The 12168-nt window shown below is 38.6% G+C and overlaps 1 protein-coding gene across 50 annotated transcripts in view; it reads left to right on the top strand.

The window, feature by feature from the left end:
- The window catches only part of ABI3BP (ABI family member 3 binding protein), a 144149-nt gene that overhangs the window by 67698 nt on the left and 64283 nt on the right, over positions 1 to 12168 (top strand). For 36 of the 50 annotated variants that reach the window (XR_015285041.1, XM_086883064.1, XM_086883065.1 and 33 more), the window contains 9 exons: positions 390 to 464; positions 1778 to 1837; positions 2205 to 2270; positions 3860 to 3934; positions 5837 to 5902; positions 6434 to 6508; positions 10416 to 10481; positions 10905 to 10967; positions 11984 to 12043. Coding sequence is in view for 49 of the 50 variants with exons in the window: in XM_086883064.1 (XP_086739190.1) it covers positions 390 to 464; positions 1778 to 1837; positions 2205 to 2270; positions 3860 to 3934; positions 5837 to 5902; positions 6434 to 6508; positions 10416 to 10481; positions 10905 to 10967; positions 11984 to 12043 (606 nt within the window). In the remaining variant the exon portion in view is untranslated. The remainder of the gene's footprint in view (positions 1 to 389; positions 465 to 1777; positions 1838 to 2204; positions 2271 to 3859; positions 3935 to 5836; positions 5903 to 6433; positions 6509 to 10415; positions 10482 to 10904; positions 10968 to 11983; positions 12044 to 12168) is intronic. The other 14 variants (XM_086883068.1, XM_086883056.1, XM_086883067.1 and 11 more) reach the window with 5 other exon arrangements.

Genomic DNA, 12168 nt, shown 5'->3' with positions numbered 1-12168 from the left:
GGGGGCTTTTTTCCTGTTCTGAGCAAACTTAATTGTGAGAGGGAATAAAAAACTTAGTCATATTTCTTTGTAATGTTTCCATAAAAAGGCTGGCCCCCTGACCACTTTCTGGATCCAGAGGTGTTTTCTTACTTTCTGCCATGCATTATGTGCTAAGATTGTTAGGTAAAAATATGAATTCTCATTGCTATGAATAATTAGGTTGCCTGGTTTCCACATTGACTTTCACAACAGCCTAACAGTCCATGAGACAGAGTAATGCCCAGCTGACTTGCAAGCAATTTTCCCTTTGCTTCCATTTTAACAATGCAACATCTGTTCCCCAAGTCCTTAGTTATTCAGGTAGCTCTGAGGCAATTAAGCCTTTTAACACAAGATTGTCTTTCCAGATTTAGGTGAAAGGAAGCCTCTTTCTTCAAGATTCACAACATCTGGCATGCCAGAAGTGCCACCAATCTCAGCTGGTAATATCTTCTCTGTCTTCTCTCTAGTTCTCCTCACATCCAGGCAGTCTCTCAAAAGACACTGCAATGCTTTGCTAAATGGAGGGTTTAATCTGACTTTCTCTGTATAAAGCTGGAGAGAGAGAAATTAGTTGCATCTGCTGCAACGTTTGAGACATTGGAAATAAAATATTACAACGATAACATTACTTTTTTTTGTGTTGGTAGAATTAGCTTGTCTGGGTTTTCTTGTGAAGGATTGTTTGTATATATGGGTGTCTATATACATACATATATATATATATGTGTGTGTGTGTAGAGGCCCATTGTTACAAATGGTTAAATGTGTTAATGTCTTAAACTCCTTTTACACATTGGAAAAGCTCCTCCACAGGCAGAAAAAAGATTTATCTACTGTTCTTAAGCAGGTGAAAACACTTTGGTTGAGTCATTGAATGTTGCTAGAAAAGGGTAAGTCAAAGAGACCTACATGAACAGGTGGATTTTCATTTCCAAAGACTGGGAATATCAAAATATCCCAAAGGAATCCCTCAGCACTCTTTCCTTATTGCCACCAGCCTCATCCAAGGGCATGTTTGTTAACTGTAACAAGTCTTGTCTCCCTTAAACCTGAAACCAAGCCCAAGACAATGGGCAAATATGCGCAGTGGTAGTGAGTGCACATAGTCCAGATTTGACACTGGTTTATATATTAGGTTGTTCATTCTCCCTGTGCAAAATTAGGATAGCAGAGTATGAGGAGATCAGTAAAGGGACTTGTTCTTCAGTGTACAAAGAGATGTTGATTTGTACAAGTGTAAGTTGGAAGGTATGCCAGAATTCTGTGGAAAATTTTACTTTTTTCATGTGCTTGCAAGCATGTATCTACAGAGGGATAAATTCTCTGCACTGTGTTTTATTAGTGCCAAGGACAGTAATTTCTGGTCCATAGAATGAAGGGTTTTATTGATTAGAGGGAAAAGTGAGATCAGATCTTGAATTCTAAATACATAGGTGTGATTCTTAGTTGCCATGATATATCTGCAAGAACTGTTAGAATCTGTCAAGGAAATGTAAGGAGGAGTAGTTTGGTGAATTGGATATTTTGGCATTTTTCTACTGCTCTAGAGCCATTGAGCTACTGAGGCTCAGGGAGTGTTGTGTTGGTTGCAACCACAACACAACACTTGGCTGTGGCTTTGAGTCACAAGGTACTGCCAGGAAAGGGCACGCGTGGCCCTAAATACGGACATTTATGGGGCTGTGAGCTGCTGCTGCTTGCACTGCTGTGGCAGGGCTGAGTGGGTATCTGAAGATCATTTCTGTGTCTGTAGCGACCAAGAGACCAGACCTGGGATCGACCTCGCCTGCTTCACGGGAAACCACAAGGAAGGGTAAATAGCCAGAGATTCCCTCCTTCACTGCTTCCTTTGGCAATGCTCTGCTCTGCAGTGATGAGCCTGTTCAGATGTGCTGGTGTCCCAAAGAGTGGGTCAGTGATGTGGCTGGACCCTTCTGGCTCCTTACTAAAAACTCTTCTCCCTGTAAATTTCCTGAGGAACCATTTCGGGGTTTCCTCGCGTGCCTTGGCTGCCAGTGCCAGCTGAAAGGCAGCGTGGTGCCACCATGGGCAGTGAAGCCGTGACAGGGTAGCCTGGCCCAAGCAGGGCCATGTCCCCTCTTTCTAGCTCTGTCTCCATGTGAGCTGTGTGGCAGCAGCCTGTGTGAGGACCTGAAGGTGCTTTCTGTGTTTGATCTTAGCTCCTCGAAGACCAAGGCCGAAGTCCAGCACTCCTTCCTCCCCGGCAACTCAACAAACTGTGATGGGTAACTAGCAACAGCCTCCTTTTCCCATTGTCTCCCATCTCTTTCACTTCCCATCACACCTCCCACCCCAAACCACCGCACATCCTTGTCTTGTCACCTTCCATGGAGAGGATGAAGACTTGTTGGTGCAGCTTGGCTTGCCGGAGCACTGGCCACGCTGGTTCTGCAATTCTGTTGTTTGATCCCACGCTTTTCCCACAGCTGATGAGCATTTTCTGCAGGAAGCATGTGACACTCTGCAGAGAGACCACGTTGTTGCACCTGGCCTTCAGCTCCATTCCCCTGCTTCTTTGTGCTTTCTCTGATGCATTCAAACAGTGTTCCTAAGAGTCAAACTTGGCTGGGCTGGCACAAGAACACACCACAGTAGTTCAGCCCCTCTCTAGGCATTCGTTGGACAAGGCTGCGTCTCTTGGTGGCCTCACCACTGACTTTCAAGGCAGCTGGTTTTCTTCTGCCCATGTCTTTACATTGCCCTCACCTGGAAGTGAGAATGCTCTGCCCTGCTGCTGCTTTTGAGGCAGTGTTATGTTTTTTTAAATCGATACCTCATTTCTGCTTTTGGTGAATATGGGGATGTTTCTTCATGGTTTAAGACACTGGCAGCCTCTGGTACTAACAATATTTCTTGCAGATCTGACAACTATGCAAGGCAGCAGTGTCTCAAGAGATATTGTGCTTTTAGCCAACCTGTTACTTCTCTTGGGCCTGTATTGGGCTAAACCTTCAATGTAGATATAAATGGGGCCATATGTGCAAACCACATTTAGTTCAGGCATTGGCTATGGAACTTGGCAAAAGTGGTGAAGGTGTTTGTAGCAACAGCTTCTTTCACACTGGCAGGTGTGCAAGACCAGTCCTGTGTCCTTGCAGTATTTTGTGGCCCATGGAGTAATAAATGTAAGCAGGCTGGTGTGCCTAAATTCTGAAGCAGAGTGCAAGTTAAAAATGAAATGACCAATATCAAGTGCCTTGGCACTTTTTTCTGGAGCAGTCTTGTTTTCATATCAACTGAGATATTTCACACACTTCAGGATCCTTTCCAGGGAATTTACATTCCCTACTTTGCATTACTTGAAGTAAATTTCTGAGCTTTCTTGTTTTTTACACTGGAGAAATCAGATACTTATAACAAAGCATATAAATTTGGCTGGGCTAAGGATATTCATTTCTATTTCCCTGCCTGGTGATGTTGTCTGAATCACTTTTTATGTTCTTTTATTTTTGCCAAATTTTTAAATTGGGTTTTTTCCAGTATCTTCATCTCATAAATTTGCTTTCTCCTTGACTCCTCTTGGCCAGTGTTCTTGTACTTTTTCAATCTTGCATTCCTTCTAAGCACATGGGAATTTCTTTACATATTCCTATATTCCTTGTGTCATTCTGTTTAATTTTTTGCATTATATTTGTGTGGTTTTACACATCTCTGCCTATTAACCTCTTTCTTTTTAAAATTCTTCTAATTTTGCACAATATAGTTTTCCATTTTTTATTGTTTTTAGTCTAAACCATTGAGTCCATGGTTGCAGGTGATGACATGGTGTGATGGTTCATGTATTTTTTAAATAATAAGCCACCATTTTTTCCAGCCTCACATGACTTTCTTCATGTTACCTCAACTCCCCAAACTACTACATCTGCAAAAATGTCAGAGCAAGAGACTGGTAAATGGCATTTATTTTATTTTTCTTGATATTGAAGTGGTACGATTTTTCTTGATATTTAAATGGTAGGATTCCGATGTCTTTATACATCCTGTATTTTTAATGTTGCCTCCAGTGCTCTTTCATTTGTCCACTATGGCTTCACGTTATTTGTAATAATTACCAGTGTATAATTGGCAGTTTTAACCTCAAGTAGGTGATCTTGATACCACCTAGCTCCTTCAGGCTAGTATTGTATTAGTGAAGGCTTCTGATGTGGTCAGTGAGGCAGAATTTAGCACTTAAGTGGAAACTCACAGCCTTTGATGAATTTTGTGTTATCAGCATAACAGGTAACTTTTGCAGGGGAAATATTTCTCTTTATCTAGTAGACACCTTTTAAAGAGATTCATTGGTTGGAATTTGGTTTCCTGTTATAACTTTTTTAGGTAGTCTCTAATATTTAAAAGGCTGCTGCAGTACAGAATTTTGGTCCTAAGAGCTATTTTTACTGTTACTTCTGCTAATAATTTACTATTTCCCTCCATGTATTCATGAAGAATATGGTTTTAGGCACAATTTTTGCATTTGTATTTAAGTGTGAGATTTTCCCAAAGTATAGTCATAAAAAATAGTAGAAGGTTGCTGTGAGGTTCTCATCCTTGGTTCTGTTCATGCTAGCATGATTTAACAAGTGACATTTTATTACATCAATGCATCAAACATCGCTCTCTTTCTGGGGGCCAATCAAATGCAATTGGGAAAATGAGCATTGACATGGTTTGTCATCTGAAGATCAGCTAGTTGCAGCATCTATACACTATTTGTGTTTTCTCTAGTCTTATTTGGTTACAGTTTGGTCAGTGTTCTTTTAGCTTCTCTTTACAGATAAATTTAGAAAAGCTTTTATCTATTGCAGAATTCACACTGAACACAAACACGACACAGCTGTACTAATACTTGGTGGGTGGTGCTGACAGTTATCTTGCCTCTGCATGAAAGCAAGATTTTTGTTTTCTTTTGAAGTTGAGAACTCTATCTATCCAAGGTCATTTCTATCTTCGCTAGACAGAAAACTTTTAGCAGTTTATCAGGCATGAATTTGCTGCTGTCTGCAGGATTGTTCTCACCAAGTTACCACAGCCTTCTCGCTTGATTTAAAGAACTGGGCTGCTTAGATTACTTATTACTTGGCCTTACATTTCAATAAATCATGAGTGTTCTTAACATTAAGAGTACCCACTCTTCATTTTTTCATATAATGCTACTCATAGAAATGTTTCTTTCATGCTCTAGGCTGCACAGTTTCTCTAATGGAAATGGTTAGGGCTGATAGAATCTGATTTTTATTTTGTTTGTGCATTTGTTTTTGTATTAATGTATTGTCAGAAAAACATAAAAGTATTTTTAAGCCATTTTCTGGCAAAGGATGGTCTGTCTCAACAGTCCGGCTTCTATCAAAGTATCTTTGTGCAGTTGCAGGGAAAATCTGATTCTTGGCCAAAATATGAATTTGTAGGAAAATGTTTTGATACAGCATGCACACAATTTTCACACAGGTGGTATCAAAGTAATGTTGGGCATTTGCAGCTCCTTATTTAAAAGACTGATCTGGGATATCCAAACTAAAGTGTAGGGAGAAGAAGTTTGCTGTCAGCTGTTGCTATTGGATAGAATTTTAAAATCAGATGCAGACAGCTGGCCTAATAGCTAATGCCTAAGTTTAAATATTACATATCCAGAAAAAAAAATTACCCCATGAGACAAAAATGGAGTAAGCTACCACAAATATCAATTGGAAGTGCGTATACAATAAATCTAAAATAAGTTTTTGTCCCTTGGACCTGCTAAGGGCTGAAGATCACCATTTCTAAAGGCTGATTTAACTTACTGCTTCAAGAATATTTTCATATTTGATCTTAGCTACCCAGGGATCAGGCCTGAAAAGCACTTCTCATCCCTCCATGGAAACCAGAGGGAGCGTGATGGGTAAATAGCTTATAATTCCATTAGCTTTTCCACTGCTTGCCATCCCTTCCAGCAGCTCTGGAGAGTGCCAAGGTTCATTCAGACACGTTGCTTCGAAGACTGCTTGATGCTGGGCTTTCTCCCCACACTCCACCCCCACCCCTGCTCAACTCAGCCATTTCTGTGCGATCTAAGCTGGAAAATAATTCCCCACGGTGTCTGAATAACAATCCACAAATAGACCTCTGCTAGCTTTTGTTGCCTCTAGGTTTCTTCTGGTCGCTGCAGTTTTCTTTCAAAGAGTAAGTGCTTTTTAAAAGAGGCCACTGGGAAGAAGAGTGCCTCACATGAGCTACTGGAATTGGCCCTCCTTCATTTCTCACCAGCTTCAGTGTTCATCTAACACCTCATTTCTCAGTTGATCTTTACAGCTGCTGCCACCTTGCTTGATCCTCACATCAATGTTGTCTTGAACTGCCCAATGGCTAACTACTGGCCAAATACTGTGGGATCTGAAGCCAGTTCTAATTTTAACTCCAGATTTTCTTTCAGCTTTTGATGAAAGTCAGCACATTTCTTCAAGATCTGAAACATCTGGCATCCAAGAAATGCCATCAGCTGCACCTGGTAATACTTGAAAAATGTACCTTCAGATAGAAATTGCCCCAGAATTTAATCAAAAAATTGGTATATTGTTAGTTAAGTTTGACTCAAAATAACTTCAGAACTGTCATAATTAAGTTGCTCTCTCAAATACAAGGTTAATTTAGGAAATTTTGCATGAAATAACAAATATTCTCTTCTAATTTTGGCCTATATTCCTGGTATATATACAAGTCTGTATTACTGAGTTTAGTGTTAATAAGCACATCTTATTCCATAAAGCTGAGTTCTCTTTTTAAGTTGCAATGCTGCAGAGGGGGTAGAGTGAAAGGTAATTAAAGTTTTGTTTATATCCCTGAATGAAACCATTCTAAGTTGAAACTGTTAAGTAAGTTGCATAGAAACAGCAGTAACAATTGCAACGAACATATAGGGTACAAAATGGTGGAGAATAGACCCTTAAATACTTTAATTAAAATATATTTAAAGCAGTGATTAAATTAGACATTTTGCTGTGAGAAAGAGAGACTGCAGTGGCACAAGACTAACAGAAACAAAAATGTGCAATGCCACCTGTATTGCTGTGTTGTTTGAGTAGAACTTTGTAAATAAAAGGCACAACATTGTAATTAAGGAAAATATTTGCAACAAATTGCTCTTGACCAGACACTTCCATGGTAGATCTGATGCTTCCAAACACCCCTTGAAACTTGTTATACCAGACCCCCATGGAACTGGTATAACTGGAAGTGGTGGATTGGTGGTATTTTATTGACATTTAAATTAATTGCACTTAATAATATGTAATAATCTATATAGTTTTCCTGTTCTTCCTTGTCAACATTTATCCTTTAGGCTTCTTCTACTTCCTCAATTCATAAAATAAGCTAACTTACCAGTACCTTACAAAATGGGACACTGAACAAATGCAATATTATAAGTGCTCAAGGTTCTGTTTCGTTCAGTGTCCCTGCAAGAAGAAATATTTAATGTCCATTCAATAATAACAATTTCCTCCAAAGTCTGTTTCAAGTTGTTGCCAAAACTCCCTTGCAGCAAAAAGTAGTTTAGGTTCAACTTTCATCACATTTCCACTTGCTGCCTTTTTTCTGCCGTGAACAAATTTTCTTCTAAGTCTAAATGGCCAGCCTGTTAAAGGACAGTTTTGTGTCTGTCACTTCTTGATCAGCAGCTAGAAAGCATTTTTGGTACTGAAAGACTGATCTTTTGCACCAACTTGTATGAATTTCTTCCTTCTGTTGGTGTAATCAGAAACCTTTAAACTCCAGAAAGTATAGAAGAAGACTCACAGGAGCTCTGTCTAGCATCAGATACTGGATCTTCCTGTCACCATGTAGGGCTGCATGTCTTCTTATTCACATAATACAGAAAGGACTTTGAAGTGTCCAGTGCCTTGTTTGTGTTTGCAGTGACATCATCTTGAGCAGCACAGCTTGTGTGTTTGCTATCCCAGCAACAGTCAGATTCCTTGGCACTTTAAATCCAGATTTTCTGTGCAGCTCTTAATGAATCACAGACAGTTTCACAATTCCCCTCTAAAGCATCTGGAGTCATGGAAATACCATCAGCTCAGTCTGGTATTGAAATTTCTTGCAAACTGAGTGTTCTTGAATTATCAGAAGGGTCCCCAGGATGCTTTTGGGGAGATATTGATGTTCCTTACTTTAGGGATAAGAGTAGCTGCAAGATAAAAATTCTGCATCAGGTACTATTTTTATGGCAGTATCTATGTTGTTTCAAATACTGGATTATTGTCTTCTTTCCAAATTCTGAGTTCACTTTTACAGTACTATTTGGTAGTATTACCCATGATTGCCATTGACCAATTATGTATTACTTAACAAATATAATTTTACCATGAGTAACTGTGGGGCTTATAACCAAACTTTAATTTCTCTACTATATGCACTGTATCATGATACAGATAGCTGTTGTATTACTTCAAGTCATAGCCTTTTTTATTTTCTGTTTACTTTGTTGTTACTAAAGTGTATTTCTGTGGTTATTGGTGTTTAAGGCATCATCCTGGTCAGTTCCAATGTTGGGGACAGAGAGTGAGGTGTGCAGGAAATTCTCTTCAAGGATTTATTTTCTATAAATGTTGTTCATGTTCAGCTGTGGGTTGAAAGCAGCTTAATATGTGCTCAAGTTGTAAATCCAGAGGTTGCATAGAATATTCAACCATATTTCTCATTAAAGAGGATTCTTAAACTGACAAAAATCCTTTGATGGAGATTCAAGGTAGCACAGTGAACATTGCAAACACAAGTCTGGGTTAGGAGTCTTTTTAAAAAAAAACAGCTTGAGACTTGATAGTCTAGATATATTTAGAGGGAAAATTATTTAGGTAGATAAAGGTTTGTCAACTTTCTGCATGTTTCCTAAATGATCAAGCCACTTTCCTTCATATTTTCTTCCTCTATAGGACAAATCTAATGCTGAACACAGGAACTTTCATTTTTTTCCCTTGGTACACTCTGAACCTTGTCTTCTATTGCAGACCTCTATAGATATTTGTAATTGTTCTATAGTATCCCCCTGTACACTAACAAGTAGGTACTTCCTTTTATATTTTCCATCTTAACAGCTGTGTTGAACACTTCTTTAAAGCAGTGGTAGGCAAGGAGAAGACATTCAGAAAATGTATTAGTGAAACTCTTTATTTTTCCCATTTTTCAGCAAACAAAATAAAGATTCAGAGGACAGTAAGTAGCCCTGTGCCACAGAGAAGTGTGTAGTCAGATGTAAAGGGGTAAATTTCTGACACTCTTTGCATCCACCCCCCCCATCAGTCTACTCTACAAACTTTTGATGTATTTTTGAAAGATTTTATTTGCTAAAACTGGAGGAGTCTAACACAGTTCTTCCAGAAGAACTCCGTGTTTGAAATGTTGTCTTTGTTGGTCCATCAGATTTGTGCTCTTCTACTTTTTCTGCACTATTTTCTTACAAGTGTGGTGACAGTTTCCAAACTTTGATTCCCTTTTCTTAGATAAACTGTTTGACTATCATCTGTTTGCATTAGGAATTTGCTCTATGCTTTTATGAGAAATGTTTTTCTTTTTCAGTAATATATTCTTAGACAAGAGAAGGGGTTTTTATTCCAATCTTTGCATTCACAGTTGTCTTTGCATATCTGTTTGCTAATTGCAGTAAAGTGCAGTAAATGTGACTCTTCTTGTTGCTCATCTTTGTCTTCCAGTGTCAGTACGAGATTCTGTCTGTTCAAAGTACTTCATACCTGTTCAGAATGGAAACTTGTATATTAATCAACTATTCTATTAGAGATTCTTACTGATTTTGGTTAAGAAAGCACAAGTAGGTTTCCTTCCTACTACCAGTAGTGCCCAACTCTTGATGGAAATCCTTATTAAGTTCGCCTTCATGCATTTTTTTAAATTCACCTTTATGCATTTTTCAGTGGAGAACCTATTGTTCCTCTTTTTTTTTTCCAAACATATATTAGTTTTGACCCAAAGTTCATATTTTTAAGTGTGATGAAGTATATAATAATCAGAGCTAGTTAGTAGTTTTTCAGATTAAATATAAGGTGGGCAGTATCTTTGATGCAAACAAAAGTTCTGGATATTTATTAATTGTCTAGTTTGAAATTTATAGTTGAAAAATATTTCACACCTGAAAAAGGATTTTGGAATGTATCACTTACTGCAGTTAAAAAGCAGCTCTGGAGCATCACTATTGTGCAGTTGGAGCAGTGTTCGGCTGGTGACTGTGGGGTTTGTGGCAGTATCAAATGACTATAAATTGATGTAGGATTTATTTGGTAGAAGGAGTATCCATGAGAAGCCACAATTTAAGTATTGACTTATTTTGGTGTGATAAATAATACTTTCATATGCATGGAGAGACTGCCATAACTTCTCAAGATAGTTTCCATCTCTAATCTTAGCTCTCCCGAGGCCAGTTCTGGAGCCCACACCTTTCCCTTTCCTGAAAACCACGAGGCCTGTGATGGGTAAACAGTGATTCTATCCTAATTTCTATCATTTCACAATACTTTAAAAAGAAAAGCTGTATTTTAAAATTTAGTCCAAACATTTCAGTTATTTTACTGATAGAGACAATGCCTAGCATTTCAGCAAGATGGTCAGTCATTTATATAAATGATGAGATACTTAATTCTTAAGCTTCTCAATTGCTTTTCCTAATTTTCTACTCTATAGGCTTAGTTCACTAAAAGCTTAACTGTCTGTATACTACACTAAATCAGCTAAGCCCCTCTGATTTTGAAGTGGAATAACCTTGTAATGAATGCAAATAGTTATGTCAAAAAGCTGTGTGTAATATGGACTTTATTCACACAGTTCTGTACTGACAAAGCTTTAAAAAAAAAAAGTTCACCTCTATTTCTGAAGGCAGTTTTCTGGTTTAATCTCAGTTACTCAGAGACCCAAGCTGAAATCTACTTCTCCTGACCTTACAAGCCAAGGAACATTAGAGGGTAAAAAGATATTTTGATTTTTTTCTTTTCCTTGCCATCATTTAATATAATTTTAACCTACTATGAGAAATATCTGTGGTTTGTTAATGCACTTTAAAACATTTGCCATACTAATGACATGATTATGATGTTTGAACATATGCTCTTTTCCATCACTTGAAAAGTCAGTTTTGAAGGGATGAGTGAAAAAAAGTATTTGTCACAGAGTTCCTGTTTGACTCTGTGTATTTTTTATTTTGAAAATTCTTCCTATTACTTTTGAAATATTCCTATATGGCAGAAACATAATTTTGTGTCTTCTTACTGCTGCGGATTTGTTAGCATACAGAACTTTTTTATCTTTTTGTATGAGAACTAAAGTTCAAGCCTGATGAGCAGGCATGTTAATCATTGGCTTAGAGACTAACTGTAAGTAAGAATGAGAATTATATTTCACAGGGAATTGAGAGGCCTGTCATGTGAATGATGAGAGCTTATATATTCTGTTCTACATAAAAAACAGTAACAGTGAAAACAGTAAGAAAATACTTATTTGCAAAAATTACTGAACATTTAGGAAAGCTTGGAGTTATGACTGAATATTGATAGCACAGTGTACAGTTTATTCCTTCATACTAGAAAAATTAGTAATTAGTCTTAGTAGCTGCTTGCATTGAAGACATATCCAGGACTTGTCATCCTGAATTTTGAATTCTAAGATGAGTCTTGGCTTATGCTCTGCCTGCATTTCCTGCTGGTTTTGCAACTTCCAAGGAAATGTAAGGAGTAGTTTGGTGAATTGGATATTTTGGCATTTTTCTACTGCTCTAGAGCCATTGAGCTACTGAGGCTCAGGGAGTGTTGTGTTGGTTGCAACCACAACACAACACTTGGCTGTGGCTTTGAGTCACAAGGTACTGCCAGGAAAGGGCACGTGTGGCCCTAAATACGGACATTTATGGGGCTGTGAGCTGCTGCTGCTTGCACTGCTGTGGCAGGGCTGAGTGGGTATCTGAAGATCATTTCTGTGTCTGTAGCGACCAAGAGACCAGACCTGGGATCGACCTCGCCTGCTTCACGGGAAACCACAAGGAAGGGTAAATAGCCAGAGATTCCCTCCTTCACTGCTTCCTTTGGCAATGCTCTGCTCTGCAGTGATGAGCCTGTTCAGATGTGCTGGTGTCCCAAAGAGTGGGTCAGTGATGTGGCTGGACCCTTCTGG

Source organism: Cyanistes caeruleus, chromosome 3 (genome assembly GCF_971803275.1).
Source record: "Cyanistes caeruleus chromosome 3, bCyaCae1.hap1.1, whole genome shotgun sequence".
Classification (NCBI taxonomy): domain Eukaryota; kingdom Metazoa; phylum Chordata; class Aves; order Passeriformes; family Paridae; genus Cyanistes; species Cyanistes caeruleus.
Note: the sequence above shows the minus strand (reverse complement) of the source record. Positions and strands in the feature narration are given on the sequence as shown.